The following is a 22,815-nucleotide window of genomic DNA, read 5'->3' as shown; positions in this document are numbered from 1 at the left end:
CTCCTTTTAGAAAGGGAGGAGGAATTCCAGTGGGTCACTAGGATCTTTCTTTAGAAAAAACAGCCAGGAGACGGCACATCTGGATAGACGGCACATCTGGATGTCTACTGTCACCATTTAATGGAGGCCACACCCACCTGCTCTCCAAAGTAAGAGAGGGGAAGGGTTGAACATGAAGGAAGGATGCTCTTCCCAAGGATGAAGGAAGCTGCAGACTTACCGTGACAAAGACAGAGGCCAGGAGCAAGCCGACAGAGTAGATGAGCCCTCTGCTGTTCAGCCGAATCTGTAAGGAAGGATTGGATAACATCAGGCTTCCATACCAGACACCTGCTCAGCGTGGCCTTTCAAGCAAGTTGGAGGAGCAGTGATTCCAAGTTTCTCCTTTAGGATGGAGGCAGACAGTGCGCCCTGTTCATGGGATACGTGCTTTCCCAGACACATACAGCTGTCTTTGGCAGCTCTCAGCCCAATCCTATTCTTACTTCAAAGGCAGGGCCCTAGCCACACCAGTCCACAAATACTCAGATCCTCTATCATGTTAGGATTCTTGTCAACAAACATCCTGTTGACCTGATCTCTGGTGAGGTTTATCTTTCTCAGACTCATACTATTTTTAGGGTGAATTATATCACGTAAGTGATGGGAAAAATTTGTATAAACTTTATTTTTTTTTAATTTATTTTTTTACATAAAGTTCGTTTGAGAGAGATATTGAGCTACTTGATTTACAACTAGGTTGAGAGTTTAACTGAGTCTGGCTGTCACTGTCTGGACCTCCATATGAAAGAGAAAGTTCCTCCTCAGCACCTGTCATGCATCTTCTACTTGACAGACTCGAAGCCAAAGCCAGCTGAGATACATATCACCAAGTGTAGGACTCCAATGCCAAACTTTGCTATGAAATCATATACTCCCTTGGAGTCTAAAGATATCTTGGTGGATTCTGCATCTCAGCTGAAGAGAACTAAGGATGAAGAATCTGTAAACTGCCCTCAGCACCATCAGCACCAGCTTCAAAGGAAACTCCCCTCCAGTCCAATCACAGAAGAGGCCTCCAGAAACTAGTGGACTAGTTCCAAAGGAGCCTGAGCCTAAGAACTATAGAAATAGAGCTCATATCCTTTCATGAGCCATCAGCACTGGTTCCCATGCAGGACTTCCAGCTAAGACTCTCCATGCCTCGGTTGAGATACACCATCAGTCATTTAGTCCTTGGAGGCCCTGTAACCAATACTGTTACCAAGTTCAGGCCATTTAGAGAAATATAATTTCAAAGTCTGCTTCTTCTGTCCCACTGTGTCACCTACCAAACTGTGTGCAAAGCCAACACCCATATGTTTTTGTGCTTATTTGATGGGAAGAAGTAGGCATGTGGATTCAAGTTTGAGGACTCCATTTCCACCTCCATCTAACCCCTATTCCACCCCCAGCCAATATAATACATGGTCCTGAAGGGGATGAAAAGTTAACCTGTGCTCATGGAAAGAGGGAATAAGACTGGTTGATTTCTCTATTGCTTTCCTTCTCCTTATTTTGTTTTTCTTCTTGAGACAGTAATTTTGCTACATGGACCAAGTTGGCCTCAAATTCACAATCCTTTATGCCTCAGTCTGCCAAGTGCTGGGATTATAGGTCTGTAATCCCATCATGCCCCTGTTTGTCAACTATTTTCTAATAAGGCTCACTGTGCAGAGGAGTGGCTCGGGGCCTCTTAGCAAGGTCCAAGCTACTTGTTTCCCTCATGTCAATGTTTCCCACTGAGATACACATATGGGAACAGCATGGGTCTCTACAGATGAGTGTGTCAGTCCATCTTTTACCAGATACTCTAACTAGCCAATCCTTTCTGGAGAGACCTATAGCACGATAACCTCACTAAGCGAAGTCTGTCGGAGGACAAATTGGCTGGATTGTAGAGGGAGGGTTGTGATGAAGAGATCAGAAAGGGACCACTATAAACCTGGTCTAGGAAGTATCCACCAAAACAAACAAACAAAACATCTAACAACAGATGGCAAAGCCAATCAAAACCAGATACACCTGAACACAACAGAGATGCTTCATTTGCATGGTAAGAACTCCATGGCCGGAGAGGGGAACGGTATGCATAGTGATTCACTCTAACTCCCCAGAACCAAACAGGCCAATCAGGACTCCTCTCATTTGTATGACTGGAAATACATGCCAGGAAATCGCAGGCCAAGTGGCTTCTTCTAACCAAATGAGGATTCTTCTGAAATGGAGTCTCTCCACAGCTCATGGCCGTTTGCAGCCTGTTGTTCTGTAATTGCCATGCCACTTTCTCTCTGGGCAGGATACCAAATTAATTGGTTTTCTTTCTATCCTGGCTAAGTGCTGAAGTCTTTCGTCAATCCATTAAACTTCCTACTACAGCGACCATCTCGAGTTCTCCATCTGCTGGTCCTTGGCTGGGAAATAGTTACCAACAACCACATGGCTTCTTGACAACAAAGGGAAACCAGGTTGTAACTGACCCAAGGGCCACAGGTTCATGTTACTAATTCAGAGCAGAAAGATGGAAGATGGGCCCCATCTCAGGCTGGCTGGTAATCTGACTTGTACCCTCAACCTGGTATAGACAGATTTCCTCTCTCTTATCAACTGATTGGTTTAGGGGTACATTGCAAATGTATCATAATGATGAGGACAGTCTTGCTGGGTGAGGTGGCACATGCCTATAATTCCAGCACTCAGGAGGATTTCGAGTTTGAGGCCAGCCTGCAATACACAGTGGGACCATCTTAAGAAAAAAAAAAAAAAAAAAGATTCTTTTCTCTAAATGTACCACCTGCTAACTCTATGATGGTTCTCCCATTCTGTATAGTTCTGTGGAGCAGAGGGTTCTCCAGAACACCACAGTGGCCAGCAGGGGGAAGTGCTGTGGGATGGTCTGTATGTCAAAAGCTCTGAGTGGTCAATAAATAAAACACTAATTGACCAGTGGCCAGGCAGGAAGTATAGGCAGGACTAACAGAGAGGAGAATTGAGAGAACAGGAAGGTGGGAGGAGACACTGCCAGCCGCTGCCATGACAAGCAGCATGTGAAGACGCCGGTAAGCCACAAGCCACATGGCAAGGTATAGATTTATAGAAGTGGATTAATTTAAGATATAAGAATAGTTAGCAAGAAGCCTGGCACGACCATACAGTTTGTAAGCAATATAAGTCTCTGTGTTTACTTGGTTGGGTCTGAGTGGCTGTGGGACTGGCGGGTGACAGAGATTTGTCCTGACTGTGGGCCAGGCAGGAAAACTCTAGCTATAGGGAAGAACTGTCTTTGCTCATGTCTTTAGCTGCACAGTCCTGGAGTTGTGCATAAACATTAACAAACTGTGACTAAACACTCAAATAAATCCTTTGAGATCTTAATTTTCAACACCATATGCATTCTTCTTAAAATGTGAGCCACGTGTTCCCAGTCTTACTTATCCCTTCAGCTCTAGGGTCTAATCTCTAGTAAGAATTGAGTGATTTCTTACCCTTCAGTAGCCAAGGACCAATGAGTATAAAGGTCTAAGCAGGAAGATTCTGTCTGGCTAATCACTTTCAAAATGAATCATGCTATACTCAAGTTTTTGAACTTCACCCTTGCATTCACAGAGTCTCAAGGAATAAATAATACTGCCAAAATACCAATTCTGGCTTCAAAAATGAAAGATGATGGATCCTTCTATGGGGTTTCTCCTTTCTCCATTTTTCTTTTCAATCTTCTTTTGGTGGAGTCTTCTTTGCACCCAGCAGACACTGTCAGTTTTTCCTTGTTAGAGAACTGAGCTCTTATAGCTTGTATTTGTTCCTGGTTGGCTGACTCCTGGCTCGTCCATACAAACGTGGTAGTCAGGAGTCAGGACCCCTTAGCTTGGTTCTTGGCTTAACTTCTCTTAAGGCTGTATGTGGGTGGGGCCACGCTTTGTGAACTGAGATTGTTGAGCCACATCTGGCCCTGTTACCTGCTTTTGAAAACAGGTGAGTGGACGTTGGCTCACACATCTGTGCATTGTTATCTTGATGCATGCTTGGGAGGGTTGTGTTCACCTACATTAAAGCTTTGGAACAGAGCCTAGAATGTAATGCATTCTTAACCATGGTGGGTCATTTGCTCCTAGCTAGTACAAGCTGCCTCTCTGGTTTCTGCCAATGGTAAAAATCTAAACCAATGGTACAGATACCAGGGGAGGAAGTTTGTGTCTTATTTTTACCATCCACAGACCCAGTGTTTGATATGGAACTGATGAACGAATAAAGAATGGTCATGAGGTCTCACGTCACATGCGGACTCTAAGAAGGCTCTTTTCAGTAGGGCAATGGGGACTGGCTAGAGAGAACTTGGCAGCAGGGAGACTGTGGGTCTACCAAGTACACATAAAATTGGAACCATCTTATCCCCATTTTGCATGTCATAAAACTGAGGTTTAAGGAAGTCAAATGACTGGTCTGTCCAAAGCAAGTGAGCCACCAAGTAGGGATTTAAAATAGAGAAAGTGGCATCAGGAACCTGGGCCCTAAGCTAAGGACTGGTTGACCTTTCTGTGAAGGACCAGAGGCAGCCAGCATTTTAGGTTTTGTGTGTCAATCTCAGTCAAAACTTCTCAGTTAGAAGGAAATAAATGACCAGTTTCTAGATAATTTTCTAGAAGCACTATGACCTCTGCCCAGTCTTCCCTGCCCCCATTTTCCTTTCCATTTTTATAAACATATAACTTTTTACCAAATCCCAACACCATATACAAAAGTTTTCAAGCATTCAGAAAAGTTCAAAGAGTTATACTGATATTTCTAAAGACCCTGAGAACAAGCTGCAGACACCAAGATTTATCCCTGAACATTCCCGCTCACATCGCACTAAGCATGCTCAGTGTTAGTTCATGATCTTTTCTATTTACATGCAATTTTCACGTAGTGAAATTCATCATCATTATTGCACCATTAAATGAGTTCTGAGAAATATATCTATCTCTGTAACACAAGCCTCCTCATGACCGAGAGCACGAGGAGCCACACAAGGCTTTCTTGCTGCCAGAGATAGCCAAGGAATCTCATCGGTTTAGGCCATTCTAGAACTTCATATGAATGGAATCCTGTGGTGTGTTGTCTTTTTAAATGAACAATCTTTACAGAGGTCAGAAGAGGTCACCAGATCTACTGGAACTGGAGCCATGGATGGTTGTAAGCCACCTCTGCACGAGCAGCCGCTTCTCCTAATGACCTCAGCCCTACACAAACATTCTTTCATTTAGCATAATGTTTAGAGATTCCTTCATGGTTTTTATTAGTCCACACGGTCAACAGGTCATTTACTTTTATGCAACAATAGTGTAATATAGCATGATTTCATTATTGTCCCATCAATGGACACCTAGACTGCTTCCAGTTTTGAACTATTAGTGTGTGTTTCCTTCATAACTCTAAAACGATGTCAAAAGAGCTTCCTCACCATCCTATTTCCTAGCTTCACTCCCTGCAGCTGGGCACTTGGAATTTCTCCAAAGTGGCACAATTCACCTCTTTCAGTTTAGGAGAGTTCTGTGCCCTCATGGAGCCTTCAGCTCAGGCAGGTGGTATGTTCACCCCTTCCCACTCTGAACATCCTGCCTTAAATTTGTTTGTTTCTTCTGTCTGGTACTGATCTCCTCCTACCTGTGAGGGACCATCTCACCCCCTCAGTCAGGACAAAGACTCTGGGGACAGATGGCTGGACTCTAGGTATTTCTTTATTCCAGAACTCTAGTTCCCACCATCTGCCTGTGATGCCAAATGTGTCTATAGGGGTACATGTGTGTGCATGCTGAATAGTGGGAGGCGAGAGTTGACATTTCATTAGAGAGAAAGGCCAAGCAAGGAGAGGGCAGCTCTCGGCTTCTCTTCATAGAGCATGATGATATATTCAAAATATTTTATTTATGTGTGTGAGTCTATATGAGTATTTTATATGTATATGCATGGGTGCAGGGGTCTCTCTCTCTCTCTCTCTCTCTCTCTCTCTCTCTCTCTCTCTCTGTGTGTGTGTGTGTGTGTGTGTGTGTGTGTAGGTCAGAAGAAAGGCATTGGATTCCTTAGAGCTGGAGTCACAGACATCAGCAGACCACTGGCTTGTTCCATAGTTGCTGGGACCTGAACCCCCGTCCTCCCTCACAATTGCAAGGCAGCACTCTTAACTGCCAATCCAGCTCCCCAGCTCCCCAGTTGTTTCAAGTTAAGGCATACCTTTCATATAGTCACTCACACAGATCTTAAGTGTACATACTACCAGATGAGTTTTGACAAATGCATGTTTTTGTGTAGCCTACATGTTTTCTCTTACATGCAACTCATGTGTCAATTACATATGTAAATACAAATAGTAAATTATAATTTTAAAAATTTTATATAGGACATGAAAATAGAGGGGGGCCTATCTGAGAAACACAAGAAGAGCAGCAGGAGTCGGGAGGTAGAAAAGGGAGAGGGTTTAGTAGGGGAAGTATGTTCACACTACATGACATACCTGAGTGAAACGTCCTTATGAAACTCACCACTATGTAAAATCAACTCATGTTCACATATATAAATAGAAACATCCACCCGTCTGTCTGCCTGCCTGCCTGCCTGTCTATCTACCTGTTATCTACATATCTGCCTATGTATCATCTGTCTCACTTCTATCACACAGGTAACCTTGGTGGATGTCTCTGAGGGCAGCAGAACTGGTCTCTGGGATCTGTAGACAGACCTGAGTATCAAACTTTTGTCATTTGCACATTAGCTTTGAACAAAGCCTTTGGGCCTCAACTCTGCCCAGAGCTGAAGTTTAGTCATCCCCCAGGCCCTGCCTCACAGAAGCAAGGCACAGCAAGTTCAAATGCAGAGTGTTTTCATGGCAAGGATGAGCCGAGATGGTGTGAGGCCCATTTCAGATCATTCAGTCCTGAAGTTTAGTGCTGTTTTCATTGCTGGCCTTCAGAAACACCCATTTTCCTTTTCCAATTCCTTTTTTTGGCAAGTTGTGAGGGAGGAAACAGAAGTCTGGCTGCTTCCAAAGTCAACAGGAGCGCAGCCCACAGCACATGCATATTTTTTAGTGTGGATGCACACAGAGACTCATTCACACTAAGTTTCATGTATTTATGCCACACAAGAAACAGTTCCTGGAGCCTCACCGTATTCAGGGATCCAAGAACGGGAGTCTAAAAAGATTCTGTTCCCCATCCTCCCAACCACCGCCCCCACCACCACCACCACGGCAGCTAAGGCATCCTGATGGTCTGATGTCAGCCCTACCTAATCCATGAATTCTCTTGGAAAAATATCAAAGTCTTTACTTTCTTTCTTTCTGTTCATTAGCATTGGGAACACATTGTCATCCCCACCCCCACTCCTTCCCTGTTTTCTGAAACAGACTCTCACTACGCAGCTCAGGCTGGACTCGCAGTCCTGTATTCTTGCCTCAGCCTCCCCAGGGCTTTGGGTTTTCTTACTGGACAGTTCTAACATTTGTTTGGATGTAGTTTCCAGGTGGATGTTACTAACCATGGTTTTATACTAAGTGATATCATTGGGGTTGGGGTGTCTTTCCTTGAATAGTGTACTGGGGTGAAAAAGTGAACAAGCCCCAGAAAAGAAACAAGTTAATGAGCACTAGCATCCTGACCTGCCCGAAGTGCACTCACAGACAGTGCTCTTTACTCTAGGGATTGACCCGTGAGCTAAGTGGAGGTTTTGATTCTTATCTGAAGATCGGACAACTTAGATTGCAGCTTACAAACAAGGCAAAGGGTCAAGTCTGCACTTGACCCTGGCTCTGTGTGTAGCTTATCAAATGGTGGGACAGAGCAATCATGCTGTTCAAGTCTCCCTTCTTTCCCTTTTCTTTAATTTTTTTCATGTAGTATTTCATAGGCATGGGTGTTCTGCCTGCGTGTATGTCTGTGCACCATGTTAGGCAGTACCCACTGAGGCCAGAAGGGGTTTCAGATCTCCTGGGATTGGAGTTACAGAAGGTTGTGAGCCCCCTGTGGGTGCTGGGAGTCAAACAAGGGTCCTCTGGAAGAGCAGGCAGTGCTCTTAACTGCTGAGCTATTTCTCCAGTTCCCTTCCTGTTCTTATACAGCTACAAATGCCACCATCTTCTTGGCCTTATCTAGCCCCGTTCATTGCCTTTGAAACGCCCCCACTTCCAAACACCATTACACATGACTTAGAGGATTACATTTCTAATAATAAGGATTGGGGAACACATTCAAAGCACTGCACTGATCACATATTCCACTCTGGATGTCTAGGGGCGTACCAGCTACCTCTCAGTATCCAGTGCCTGCTCTGAATCTGCAGACATCTTCCTGAACTGCTCAGCTGCCAGGCAGCTAATCTCCACAGTGACTCCCAGGAAAAGGTACAACCACAACTTGCCTGCCCCTCAGATGGGCCATTCAGAGACAAGGCTGTTCAGTTTCCCAGAATTCCCTTGTTGTCCATCAATGATGAAACATCTCTCTTCGGGGGAGGAGGACACTTATGAGATTCAGGAAGTAAACAATACTTAGAAGTCTGGGAGAGCTGAAACTTGGAAGGCTCACAAAACCCCTCTCTCCAGTATTATATAAGCATAAGGATTGCCTGGGAAAGGAGACTCCTTGATCTGCCCAACTGCCTGGATATTTGGAGAGCTCCAGGCTATCATTTTTGTGGGTTAGCAGTGGGCTTCCAGTAATGCAACTGTCCTTGAATCATCCAGGTTCCTTTAAGTAGCCCCTCATCCACATTCCTATACACTGAGACTCAGTGGGTCATCAGGTTGGACTCCGATGTAACTGTTACTTTGGTCTGTCATTGCTGCCATATCTAGAGTAGGTAGACATTTGTTCATGTCTCCCCAGGAGAGTCTCACACAGTGTCCCTCTGTTGGGGATGTAGCTCTAGTTGTTTGTATGACAACTGGACTGTTAATACAGCTGCTGTTGGCTGCCTCCTCATTCTGTCTACTTCTCCACTCCCATAGTGGAGTTTCCTGGCCTGAATCAACTCATCTCAATCTTGCCTCAGGACTATATCATCTCCAAGACACTTCAACTAATGAATATTGAGATCCAACAGCTTTCCACGTCAGCCTTTGTGCAGCAGGATCATCAGAGACCTTCCCTTTCCCACACGTCACTGAAGCTTTCTAACACAAAGCTTGGAATCCAAGAAACAAATGTATGGGGATTGGTGATGTTTCTATAGATCCCAGGGGCCCTGTTACAACAACTGTGACATGTGTCATCCATTAAAATGCTACCCCACCACTTCCAAGTTGTCTGTTTAGGTCATGTAAAAATGTGGACTGTCCCTACCATTGGCTTTCTCATTTTGCTGAGTTCTGTGGTGGAAATACATTCATCTCAGCCAATTTCAAAATGCCAACAGGGGGGTTGAAGTACTGTAAGTAGTTGCTTCTCTCAAGCTCATATGAACCAACTCCAGCACTCAGGTAACTCTGGGGGTTGGGTTAGGGACTATTAAGAAAGGGGAGGCTGGTTCCAGAAAACAGAGTCAGATTCCAGGTATTGGGAATTATATTCGGAATCCTTGCTGAGGAAGGTAGGCAAGAATGGTGAGAAGACATCAAGAACTGATTGGATTATTGACCCATCCCACAGAAGCTCTCTTCTGGGAGGGAGACACAGCTTCTGAGCTCAACTGGAGAGTAAAGGGAAGACACATCAGAGACATCAGTCCCATGCTCTTCTAGAAGACAAGGAGAAGATGATGGTGGATGGCAGCTGGCCTAGGGGGAACTGGGAGAGGCCTGAGGCATCCTTCTGGCTCCCCTGACTGGTTTTCTCGTGGTTTTCCTCCTCTCTGGATGACCTCACCCTCTTTTGCCCAGTGATTTCTTTTTCTACATTACTAGGACACAGCTCTGGCTTTCTTCTCTATCTATATTTATTTCCTTTATTAGTTTTAGCCTCTAAAAAGGCATTTTACTGCTGTTGACTTGCAAGTATTCCCAGCCACAGAAGCCTTTCTGTGGAACTTCTCACGTACTCCACACCAGGCCACAACCTGCTGGACATTTCCACCAGGACGACATTGAAACCCATCAAACTTGACCCATTTTAATGGGAATGCTCTCTTTCTCTTGAGTGAGTCCCTCATCTCGTCTTCCCTCTCCATGAGCGGCACCACAATAAGCATCCTTTGTTTTCCTCTTATATCACCATGCAGCTGTTAGAAAAGTTAATTATTGCCTCTTCCTTAAAAAACCCAGTTTATCCCCATTTATACTCCAACCAGATCAAGTCACTAGCATGCTGTGGGATGTTCTGTAGGTCCTGTGGGAGCCCATTCTCAGGTTCTTTGTGGCGTTACCCAGCAGGTCCGTATAGAGGATGATTAGGACCATGGGCCTGAGTGCAGGTGTTTGAGATGGTCTGCACTTGGCTGTGCTGGGGGATGGTCTGTATGTCAAGTTGCTCTGATTGGTTAATAAATAAAACCTGATCGGCCGTGGCTAGGCAGGAAAGATAGGTGGGACTAACAGAGAGGAGATATAAAAAGGACAGAAAGGCAGAAGGAGACGCTGCAGCCGCCGCAATGACCAGAGAGGCAGCAGCCGCCGCAATGACCAGAGAGGCTGCAGCCGCTGCCATGACCAGCAGCATGTGAAGACGCCAGTAAGCCACCAGCCACATGGCAAGGTATAGATGTATGGAAATGGATCAATTTAAGATAAAAGCACAGTTAGCAAGATAAGGACAGTTGGCAAGAGGCCTGCCACGGCCATACGGTTTGAAAGCAATATAAGTGTCTGTGTTTACTTGGTTGGGTCTGAGCGGCTGTGGGACTGGCAGGTGACAGAGGTTTGTCCTGACTGTGGGCAAGGCGGAAAAATCAAGCTACAAATGGCGCCCGAACGTGGGGCTAAAGAAAAAAAGGGCTAAAGAAAAAAAGGGAAGAAAAAAAAAAAGGGACTAAAGAAAAAGGACAAATGAACAGGGATAAAGGCCGGTGTTATGAAAAAAAAAATACTAAAGACAAAGTCCCTTAACCAAGAGGCGCTCCAATAAAGTGTGATCTGAGAAGAATCCTCGCGTGGTGGTAAAGAGGATTCAGAACTCAACACACGGAGCGGTGACGTCGGTAAGTTCTCCAGGAACGGTGACATCGGTAAACGCCCCACAGTTCCTAATTCTCTCTCTCAAATGAGCGGCAGCCGCCGGTTTGAGTTACTGGCGGGTTCCTGGGGCTTGGAAGAGAGAGGAAAAGGAACATAGACAGTTATATAAAGAAATAGAAAGTTTAAAAAAATAAAGTCGTTAAAGAGAAAGTAAAAGTAATATAAAAAATAAGCCATGTAAAGATGGATATCACACAGAGAGTTTGGATTATATTGTCTTTGGGATTTTTAACTGCAGAAAAACATTTGATCGTAAAAGATGTTGAGTTAAACCAATATGTATATATTAAAGATATCTTGACTTTAAAATTTGGATATAAGTTTGTGTTACTTTGGAAAGGAGACTCTGCTTTTATCTCTACAGAAAGCCAGAGGCTATGGATTTTTTCCAGATTGAGATACATCAGGTTTGATCAGCCAAGACCACCTGAAAGGTCTCCGATGACACCATGGCCCAGATGATCCAACATCCAGAATCGTTTCAAGGCAACTGGCTCAGACGATACGGTCTCACGGACTACTCCATGATCCTAAAATTTTCTTTGCATCCCCATAAGATACAGCGCCCCCCTCCAGCAGGAAGTAGTTAAGAGAAGCTATGCCCAAATTCCCAAATATACCAAGCTGGCTTTGGAGATGTGTAAAAGTTAAAACCTTTCTTTTTAAAAAAAAAGAAAGGGGAAGTGCTGTGGGATGTTCTGTAGGTCCTGTGGGAGCCCATTCTCAGGTTCTTTGTGGCGTTACCCAGCAGGTCCGTATAGAGGATGATTAGGACCATGGGCCTGAGTGCAGGTGTTTGAGATGGTCTGCACTTGGCTGTGCTGGGGGATGGTCTGTATGTCAAGTTGCTCTGATTGGTTAATAAATAAAACCTGATCGGCCGTGGCTAGGCAGGAAAGATAGGTGGGACTAACAGAGAGGAGATATAAAAAGGACAGAAAGGCAGAAGGAGACGCTGCAGCCGCCGCAATGACCAGAGAGGCAGCAGCCGCCGCAATGACCAGCAGCATGTGAAGACGCCAGTAAGCCACCAGCCACATGGCAAGGTATAGATGTATGGAAATGGATCAATTTAAGATAAAAGCACAGTTAGCAAGATAAGGACAGTTGGCAAGAGGCCTGCCACGGCCATACGGTTTGAAAGCAATATAAGTGTCTGTGTTTACTTGGTTGGGTCTGAGCGGCTGTGGGACTGGCAGGTGACAGAGGTTTGTCCTGACTGTGGGCAAGGCGGAAAAATCAAGCTACACTAGCATCTCATCTTCAGCTTCCTGACTTGCCTTCCATCTTCCTCTCTTGACTTCTTCCAGTCTATTTTCAAGCAGCATCAAATGAAACCCCAAATTTAAAGTGAGATACCTTACTAAAATCCTCAATAGCACTTACTGTAAAACCCAAACTGTTCATAATAGCCAACCCAGCACTGGATGACTCTGCCCTCGTCTCTCCCAGCTCACCCTCACCAACACTCAAGGGCTGGTGTGCAATGTTTCTGTGTCTTTTGCTTAGCATCTGCCATTCTCTAGCTTAGGGCTATAATTGATAAAGAGGGAACTGATGGTCTCCCTCCCTCTCCCCTGCATTAGGGTTACAGGTCCCTACTCCTACGGCCTCACAGTGGGCACAAGTATTTCCCTACCTTTCTGATTTGGAGTCTGGTTGGTGATATGCTTTAGCCAATACAACATGAGTAGGCCTGACCTGAGTTGGGCATGACTTCTTATGTTTCTGTTTTTTTTTTTTTTTAATCATAAGAATGTGTCTTATCAGGTCACTGGTCCAACAAGGGTCAGAGACACTTGGAGCAGAGTCCTGTGAAGCTTAGAGCCAAGGCCAGATCAGTCAAACACTTGTCAACACACAGGTGCATGGCTGAGGAACAGGTATTAACAGAATTATGCTATTAACTTCCAGGACCTTTTGTTACACAGACAGCATCCTGCTAGTTTGTCTCCAGCGCAAATGTTCCCCCTAGTCTCGCTGCCGCCAGTTTTGTCTGGTTCCAGCCCCCTCTCTGTAGTTCTCATAATCTTATTTCTTTTTTTTTTTTTTTTCTTTTTCTTAGACAGAGTCTCACTGTGTAGGCCTGGCTGACCTGGAACTTACTCTGTAGTCCAGGCTGGCTGAACTCACAGAGATCTGCCTGCTTCTGCCTCCTCCTAAATGCTGGGACTAATAAAGGCGTGTGCCACCATGCCCAGCTCATAATCTTTCTGAAGAGCAACATGACCACATCTTTACCTCTCAAATACCCATCATTCTCTCTGTTACTATGGTTTACAATGTTATTGGACACGTGGAGGCTCCGTCTCTACTTTCATTCCTGTCTTTCACCTTCAATTCTACCCCTCCCTCTGCCACAACCATCGGAGCTACCCTGGGTGGTATGGGGTCCAGCAGTGTGGCAAGCCTTCTCACATCTTGGGTTTTTACAAGCTGCCCCCCCCCCCCCGCCAGTCTGCTTGGAAACGTCTTCTCAAAATGCTTGCTCAGATAATCTCAGACTCAGAACAAATGCCATTTTCTTACCAGGGTTTCAGGTCCTCTGGCCCCAACCTCACACTGTCGTGTGTCCTGAACAATTACCCTCTGAAGGGCAAGCGCCACATGCTTTGTTTGGATTTATGGTATACTTGGCTCCTCCCACAGGCTGTCATTCCAGAAACCCAGGAGTGCCTGGCTTGCTTACCATAGCACCTCAGTGCACAGCAGGTGTTCGTTCATCTGGTGCTTGTTGCAAGAAAGACTGGTCTAGCCTTAAGGTCTTCTTACCCCTGTGGATTCTGGAGCAAGCTCAACTCTTGCATGGAGAGAAGGACAGACCTTCTTCTTTCTGCTGCTGCTTGTAAGATTTATTGTACATTTCTAAACCCTAGCTCAGAAATGGAGTTCTGCCCTGATTTCCTGGAGGCCGACTATTGACTTCCTGGGTTCGGTCAATCTCACTCCATGGCTGAACATCACCATAATGGTACAAGAAGCACTCAGGTCCCCAACTTTGACTCTTAGGGTTATTTATTCTGGGCACTTAGGTAACTAAGTGCTTCCGAGCAAGCCGCAGAGTATAGACATGTCAAAATCTGTCAAAGGGCATTCGTTCCTCACTGTTGAGTGTGAGAACCTAATGTCAGCCATGGAGCAGATGCCTGAATGGTAATTATCCCAGAATTATGACTTGGAAATCCCATCTGGACAAGATGGAAAAATTGCTTCAGAATTGTCAGTAGGTCTCTCTAGAGGTTAGGAGAGGTCATTAAACCCACACAGGCTGCTCGCTTCTGATGTCAGAGACGTGGAAAGATGTCCCGGGGTTACTGTCATGCTAAATGAAAGGAGGCCCTTGAGTGTCCTTTCTGAAATGAAGCCTCTCGGGAAGAACTCAGGGTGGAGCTGAGGGCAGACCCAATGCTTGTAATAAGTAAGTCCTACATTTGCCTTTCCATGGATCCATGGCATCTTCCAACTGAGCCTGTGCCTCAGCACAAAGCCTCATAGTGATGCCCCCGGAACACATGGGCTTGGGGTACTGACCACTTAAGGAACCCCATGAAAGCTAGGAAAAGACAGTGATTGAACAGCGATTTTCCTCATGAAAGGACCCAGGACATTCCAACCCTGAGACAGAAACCTACTATAGAGAAACCACTCACTTTGCCAAGGGAGGTAGTGGAGACTGGAGCCCCCATAGAGTCTGTGGAACACAGAGAGGTGAACATAGATAGAGTCAGGAGTGCTTGCCCCTTCCGTTTCCTTCTCTCCTCATACGGTGTATATGAAGCCACCTTAGCTTTAACAAGTAGATCCCACTCTGTCTTTCAGCAAAGATTCAAACACAGGGCTGAATCAGCCTAGATTTCCACCCCTTCACCACACCGTGCCTCTGCCCACTGCTGCGGCACTCTGTGTGTTTGCAATGATGTCTTTCTGCGTGTGGGATATAACTTCCCTGGGTCTTGGCTCTCTGATCTGCAGAATGGGATCAGAACTGCATCTCACTTAAGTGAGAAACGAGGGCCCTCCGTCCAGCCGAGGTCACTGGCGTAGCTCCTACTTACCGCATCCTGCGCTCCCACAACCTGGACTACCTTCTCTTCTTGAGCATAACCTTCCTCCACATCTCTGCATCAGTGGTCTCCTTTTCCTAGTATGCTCCCTCTTTCTCTAGACACCCACCACTTGCACAGCTGGATGCTGAAAAGAGCATGGGAGTGATGCTCGATTCAGGCTCGGGAGATCACCCCTGACATCTAAGCTGATACCTGCAAGATAACCCTCAGAATGAAAGAACAGAAGCTCCTGGAGGGAAGAAAGAATAGAAGTCCCTGCTCTTTTGTGGATCCCAGGCTTCTAGGCAACACAAAGATGCAGCTTAGGAGGCCCAAATGCTGCACCATTATTTTGTCCAAGCATCACTACCCAGAGTATCAGTACAAGCATGTTTCCTGTGTTTGCCACGTAATTAAAGTCCACCCTTGTCAAGATGCTCATCTGCTGGTGATGAAGCTATTTCATCTGGGATAGAGCCTAACCTTGAAGCTCATCCCAGGTCTAGGAATGGAGATCTAACTTTTCCTTAGAAACTCAAGATCAACTCCATGAACACAAATACTGTCACACAGCCAGAATGTAGCAAAGCTCTCAGGAGCTATCCCACACAAAGGGACTGTGTGCCAGTTCAACCAGGAATATCAAAGTGTTCGCCATTTCAACAAGGAGAACTTCCTGCCGTGTGTAAATGACAATCGGCGCTGAGGTGGTGCATTAGCCACTAAACTCAGACTCCAGCAGCCATGGTTCATGGCTGGGGCTGTACAAAAAGGTGGGGACGAGGCTGTGTGCAGCATGAAGCTCAGTGGGCAGCACATCTATGCTGATAGAGTGTTCTGCCTATGGGGGTTCTTGGGTAAGACTTAGGCATTTTTTTAAAAGTTCTATTACATGAAAAGCAAATTATTTGAGGAAAATAGGTTTAAATGCAGCACATTAAGCTTGGGCCTACGATCCAAGGCCGGCTTGATGATGGCTCCTCTACTGAGTCAGCTTGCAGTTTTCCTGACCTCATTTCTGGCCCATTTACCTTTGCATCCTGATTCAGGATGAAGGCTTCCCCATCATGAAGATGATCGCTGCCGTGGAAGAGAGTTTCCAGAATACACACTTCAAAAAATGGTACCACCTCAGCTTCTAAGCAGTTCTTATGCTGTCAATAGTATTACAAAATTAGCCTATCACTCTTCTTTTGAACTTTTAAAATTCAAACTGAAGTCTCGTTTTCAACAAGCAGTGATGACACACTTAGATAACCTCCGTACAGAAGAGAATGAATTCAGACCTCAGCCTCCCTCCATACACAGAATGAAATCTTGGTTTTCCTGGGCCTTGTAAATAATGCTGAGTTTCTTTCCAAAGAGAGGTCTTGGGAAAGGCCCTTGGATGTCTGTATTTCTGAAATTAAACAGAGGTCTTTCTTGTACTGGCTGTTGAGACTGCTGCCTTTAGATACAAAGCAACCTAATGCACCTTCTTCTACAACCTTTCCCTTGCATGCCTGGCTGCTGTTCACAGAGAAGCCTGGCTGGGCTGTCTTCTCCTCTATTAAAGATGGAGGAGGTTTTCACCACAGGCCTAGTCACGGTTGTACACTTCAGCAGAATGGCCAAAGCTACCCAAATTGTGTCATCTTTACATGAGTTTGGGCCTCGATGTTTGTCTTTAGGACGTGATCCTGTCACTAGGTATTGAGACTTGGAAAAGGTATGCTTCATAGCTGTGAGGGTGTCTCATTTTCTATTCTCTACACCGTTGGGGGAATGTCAGAGGAGAGGGAAGGTGGGCGATGACTAGTGGTGATCTGTGGTAGAAGGCTTGCCGGACTGAGTTTCAGTTTCAGGCCTGATGTCCATGTTTGGTCAAGGAAGACTCCAAGGTGGGTAAAAGGACCTTGTTTATTTTACTCTTGGGATGAACTATACCTGTTTTAGAGATTTTTTTTTTTTTTTTTTTGGTTTTTCGAGACAGGGTTTCTCTGTGTAGCTTTGCGCCTTTCCTGGAGCTCACTTGGTAGCCCAGGCTGGCCTCGAACGCACAGAGATCCGCCTGCCTCTGCCTCCCGAGTGCTGGGATTAAAGGCGTGCGCCACCAACGCCTGGCTCTGTTTTAGAGATTTTATCTTCCATGCTCACATCCTGTTATTCCAGTAAAAACAAAACAAAACAAAACAAAACAAAATAAATTTGGCTTTTTTTTTATTGGGTATTTGTTTGTTTGTTTTGAGAAAGACAGAGATATAGAGAGGGTGGGAATATGAAGTTGTATGGGTGTCTGGGAGGAGTTGAGAGAGGAAAACACAATCAACATATATGTATGAAAACAATTTTTAATTAAAAATATAAACACAAACATACCCCCAACAAACACAGGATGCTATGGTTTGAAAATAGGTAGCATTCTCCAAAGGTTTGTGTGTTAAGAGGATGGTGCTAATGGGGGTAGTGTGGACCCTTAAGGGTGTGCCACAGGGGAAATCCTTAGGTCACTGAAAGCATGCCCTTGAAGAGGATTGTGAACGAAAATGAATCTTTTCTCTCTACAAGTTAGTTGTCTCTGTTACTTCATTATAGTAACACAAAGCTGATGTATACAATGGCTCTTACACTGTAAGGGTTCCGTGTCCTGTTCCTGTCTGTCTCAGCAAGTGAGTTGATGGGGTAAAAATCCATAGTCAGGAATTGATTTTTAAGAGTTATGTAGAGTACAATTTCTGTTCTTCTTGTATGCCTGGTTTTTAGCCACTGTTTTCTAGTTCTCAACAGAGGAGACCAGAAGCAGTTGGAATTCAGAGAAAAGTCATTTTTTAAAAACTTCTTTATAACTTGGATAAGAGGGAGGAGGGAGAGTGTGAAAGAAACCAGAATAAACACTGAGAGTTGTAGATCTGGGTAGCTGGTGCTTAGCTGGCCTGAGGGGTCTTTATTGCTTTTCTTGCCAAGGAAAACCAATCACCAGCAGATACTAAATCTTTTCTAGGGATGTCAAGTCATATCAACTGCAGCACTAATGTTTGGAGAATAGTAAGTCTCTTCAAGGCCAGATCTTTTTTTTTCTAGTGATGAGAAAAGACTGAATGAGAGGAGCAGAGATCTCATTTCCATGCATCATTCTTAAAAAAAAATGTTAGACAGGGAGCAGTGGCCTATGTCTTTAATCCCAGCACTCCAGAGGCAGAGACAAGTGGATTTCTATGACTTTGAGGCCAGCCTGGTCTACACATTGAGTTCTAGGTCAGCCAGGGTTACATAGTGAGACCCTGCCTTTAAAAAAAAGGGTCATTGTTTATTTCTAGTGTCAGTTGGAAAGGATACTAAATGATGAGCCACCCAGGCCTTTGGGCCTCACCTGGACCTGAGATGGCCCTACTGTTGATGAAAGGGAAGTGTCTGGTGAACACCAATGAAAATGAATAAGTTCCAGGAGTAGGCTCTGCTATATTCAACACAGGTTTTGTTTTGTTTTGTTTCACTGGTCAAGTAAGTGTCTGCCTCCCATGCTGGGATCTGAGGAAACTGGGTTTATGAGGGACAGTGTTTGCTCCCATGAAGTTCCTGTGGTCGGTATTTGCAGGTAGCATGAAGCTTTCTTCAAACCTCAGGCATAACATTTGACAAATTAAAATATGAAGGATAAGCTAGGGATTGTGTTGTAGGCTTGTGATTCAGGAATTTAAGAGGCCTAGCCAGGATGATTTTGGGTTCAAAGTCAGCTTGGGTTACATAGTGAGACACTGACTAAAAAAGTCAGGAATTGGAGATGCAGCCCAGTGTAGAGCTCACACCTAGTATGTACAGGGCCCTGGGTTCACTCTCCGGGACTGCAAAAATAAAGGTTAATTATCTAATTAATTAACATTAAAGTGTAACTTCATATAAAATGTCATTAAAACCATATCATTATTCTAAACCATCAGATTTCTGTGCAATCCTTATAGATCTCTAAACGTCACAGACTGGTGCACAAAGATGTCCTAGGCTTCACTAATCATGACAGTGAGACTCAAAGCCATGTGAGTGTCCCTGAACAGCAGCATGGCAAAGTGCCTTCTGGGAAATCCAGATGCTACAATACCAGGCCACCTTTGAAAAATGAAATTTCTAATGAGATTTTAAGCAAAATGTGTTTCATCTAATAAGTAAAAAGGGCAACATATGAAATATCCGTATAGTGGGTCTCTGCTGTCTAAAACACACTAGAAGGAGAAAATAAGCCAAAATGCTAACAATGCTCTTCTCTGGGCTATACTGTGGGTAATTTAAATTTCATCTTCTGGAGCTAAGGTGTCCCACAGGCAGCCCTAAACCCCATGTAGCTGTATAAACTTAAAGTAATTAAAGTGGAATAAAAATGAAAAATTCCTTCTTCATTTGCACCAGCCCCACACCAAGTGCCTAGATGTCACGTATGGCCAAGGGCTAGTCCATCAGCCAGTGCTGATGCCCAGATCTGCCAGCACTGCAGAAAAGTCTGCTGTGATCTCCTCTGAATCACATGCATCGTTTGTCCCAGGAAGAAAAAAGTCTGTAAGAAAGTAAAGGCTCAGGCGTCAACCAACCCCAGCAGATGGCTTTAGCATTGGCAAGCCTTGCATTTGAAGGAGGTGACAAGCCAGCCTTAATGACTGAGCTTAAATAAACTTAATACTATCATCCCCACTGTAAGAACAAGAATGATGTTAAGTGGGGAGCTGGGCCCTGGGTCATGCAGAAAAGCTGCTGGGGGAGCCTGCTCCAGGTGGTGGCCATTAGCTTCGCCTCTCCTTCCTGGGCACACAGTTAAACAAATGAACAAGACCCTTCCTGCAAGGTGGTGGGCAAATGAGATTTATCTGGACGAAGGGATGGGGACAGACCTGACATTAGTCACCTCTGTGCACTGTCTCCTGTACCCTTCCTTTCCCTACACTAGAGAAGGTCTCAGAGCTAGCAGAGCCACATGATAGAATTTGCCACACTCCCAGGGTTTCCTTTTGGAAGTACTCATAGGCGCTGTCAAAGTGGGAACATCTGCTGTGGAATTTTAGTAGGAAATTAGCCGTTGCTGGGTTACTCCAGTGAAGTTTTTTGAATTGTCTGCAGAATATTAATAGTACTTAGCAATACTACTCTAACAAATAAAAGAGTAAGTTGACCTTCTGTGCAGCAGGTGTTAACACAGCAGGCCCCACAGGAAGCTTCTGCCAATCCTTGCTCTCGGGATGCTGCTGGTTGATGGTGTTTTGTTCATGAGCATAAAGGGGCATGCTAGGCAAGCTTGATGATGTGCACCTGGGTGCTAAGATGCTATTATCATAGCTGTTCTTAGAGTAGAAATGTGCCTGCCTGACCAGCTCTCCATAGATGCTTCAGATTCCAGGGGACTTCCTTGCACAAGACAACTCACCCATGTCCCTGGAGTTCACTGTCAGAAAGAGAGAAAGCAGGGCCTGTGCAGCCTAGTAGGGAAGGACCTGGAAACCTATACCAGACTCTCTGGACTGCAGATACACTTCATTTTCCCGTTGCCTTTTTCTCCATATCCTTTGCTATAATACATCTTAGCTGGGAGTATAATCTGTTACTGGTTCTTGTCAGCATTTCTGATGGATGGATCATCTAACTTAAAAGATGTTCACTGGACCCCCACTCCCATCCACCCCCAATATCTTCCACATAAGATTTTCCTCCAGGAATGCAGAGGAAAACAAACACTCAAAAACAAGTATGCCTTTGTATGGTCCTTATGTAGCCTACTGGCAACTGCCAATATTTTAGCTTATGCATCAAATGCTTGTGAATGTGGCTGATGCGGGCCAATCATAGGAGCTGACTGACAGCTATGTGACTCACCGAACTGCAGAATTTAGGAGGGTTATTTGGAATCTGAGAGCACCCAATGGATAACACCTGTTTAAGATACTCCACCTAGATGGCCTCTTTCTACCATCGCTTTTTACGTGCAATCAGATCACTAGCTGGAGGTTGCAGCCCACTCTGGTCCACTGACTGGTTCTACACAGCTCATGAAGTAAGATCATCTCTACATCTTCAAACGGTTGAAAAGAAATAAGCACAATGTATGACAGCATGAAAGCTTTGAGCATTCCAATTTCAGTTTCTATCAAGTTCTGCGGCTGCTCTTCTGTTGCATCAGCAGAGTTAGCTGTGACAGAGACCATCTCTCTCTCCACACCAGCCTATACTTAGATCCTGTTTAAGAGAGAAAGTTTGCCAACCTCTGTTCTACACATGTGTGACTTTGAAGATCTGTACTAGAAGAATTTGCTTCCCTTGCAACATTAATATTTTCATACCCCCAATACTAGGAGACAGCAGCTCAGTGACCAAGGCTACTGAAAAAGTCTGTTTAGTCGGAATTTAAGAAGTTATGGAGGAAAGCACTCACGTAGGATCCGTAGTCCACAGCCAGAGTCTGCAGAGCCCAGGGAAGACCAAGCCCGATCAAGATGTCAAACACATTGCTCCCAATGGAATTGGACACAGCCATATCCCCCATCCCTGCAAGGACAAGAGACCATTAATGAGGGAGGGGACCTCAGTAGGAAGCACCCACATGGGACTCTCCTGAGTCTTTGGTCTGGCTTCCTGGTAGTAGTAGTTTTGCTGGACCACATACTTGGTTCTCTCTTAGCCCATCAGTGGTGTGAAAAATAACAGATTACAACACAGAGAACCCACATTCTGCTGACTCCTGACTTCACTTCAGATATGATGACAGTGTAAGTGATCAAAAAATCCAGACTTGGTTCCAAGAATACTGGAACTTCTGAGTCATCCTTCCAGAAGAAATAAACCCCACAGCATAAACATGGTCCCACAAGCTTGTCAACACATACATCATAGCACTGTTTTCCTCCTGTCCCATCCTGAATTCACTGCTTCTTAATAAGGTGCCTCACTCAGTCCAATGCCTCACTCACTCCAGGTTAGCTTTTTTTTTTTTCTATATTCACTGTTACTTTATAATTAATGGATGATAATAATGACCAGAAGGGGCTGTGGCTGCCTGAGCAGGCATCTGTGCCTTACACAGAGATGTCTTCTGCCTATATTCCTTACTCCTTTGATCTCAGGAAGCCATCTGGCCAACATGGCACTGAGGTTGACATCACCCATCTCTCCTTCTAAGAAGGATCTGCTGCCCCCTTCCTTGCCACATGGGGCAGCCCCCACCAGGCAGAGAATCCTTCCTTCCTTCCTTCCTTCCCTATCTTCACTGTCCCTGGGGATCCCACCTTGTCTGGCCACGATAAGGCTGGCCATGCAGTCGGGCACACTGGTTCCAGCAGCCAGGAAGGTGATTCCCATGATGACATCAGGGATCCCCAAAGTGTAACCGATGATGGTGACCTTGGAGGAAGCAGGAAGAGGCAGTGAGCCAGGAAACACAGTGAACTACCTGCACAGGTTCCCTCTGATCAAGAGTAGAAAGTCTCCATTTTGGGCCATCTTGGGGGTGGGGGATGGGGCGTGAGGATTGTGTGAATGAGACCTGGGTTGCTGGTTATAGGATGATGCTTTGACAGAACCCAGACTTTTCAATGAAAGGTGAATCTATCATTTGCTCCTTTCTGTTGATACTTGCACATTGGAAAAAACTAGAATTTA

General features: G+C 45.0%; 1 protein-coding gene across 2 annotated transcripts in view; it reads right to left on the bottom strand.

The window, feature by feature from the left end:
• Nucleotides 1-22,815, bottom strand: part of Slc24a3 (solute carrier family 24 member 3) — a 487,223-nt gene that overhangs the window by 5,715 nt on the left and 458,693 nt on the right. For both annotated transcript variants that reach the window (XM_076570775.1, XM_006984474.4), the window contains 3 exons: nucleotides 22,443-22,557; nucleotides 21,593-21,705; nucleotides 221-286 (listed from right to left, as the gene is read on the bottom strand). In XM_076570775.1, the coding sequence (XP_076426890.1) occupies nucleotides 221-286; nucleotides 21,593-21,705; nucleotides 22,443-22,557 (294 nt within the window). The remainder of the gene's footprint in view (nucleotides 1-220; nucleotides 287-21,592; nucleotides 21,706-22,442; nucleotides 22,558-22,815) is intronic.

This window comes from Peromyscus maniculatus, chromosome 4, assembly GCF_049852395.1.
Source record: "Peromyscus maniculatus bairdii isolate BWxNUB_F1_BW_parent chromosome 4, HU_Pman_BW_mat_3.1, whole genome shotgun sequence".
In the NCBI taxonomy this organism is placed as follows: domain Eukaryota; kingdom Metazoa; phylum Chordata; class Mammalia; order Rodentia; family Cricetidae; genus Peromyscus; species Peromyscus maniculatus.
This window is presented reverse-complemented; position numbering and strand designations above follow the sequence as displayed.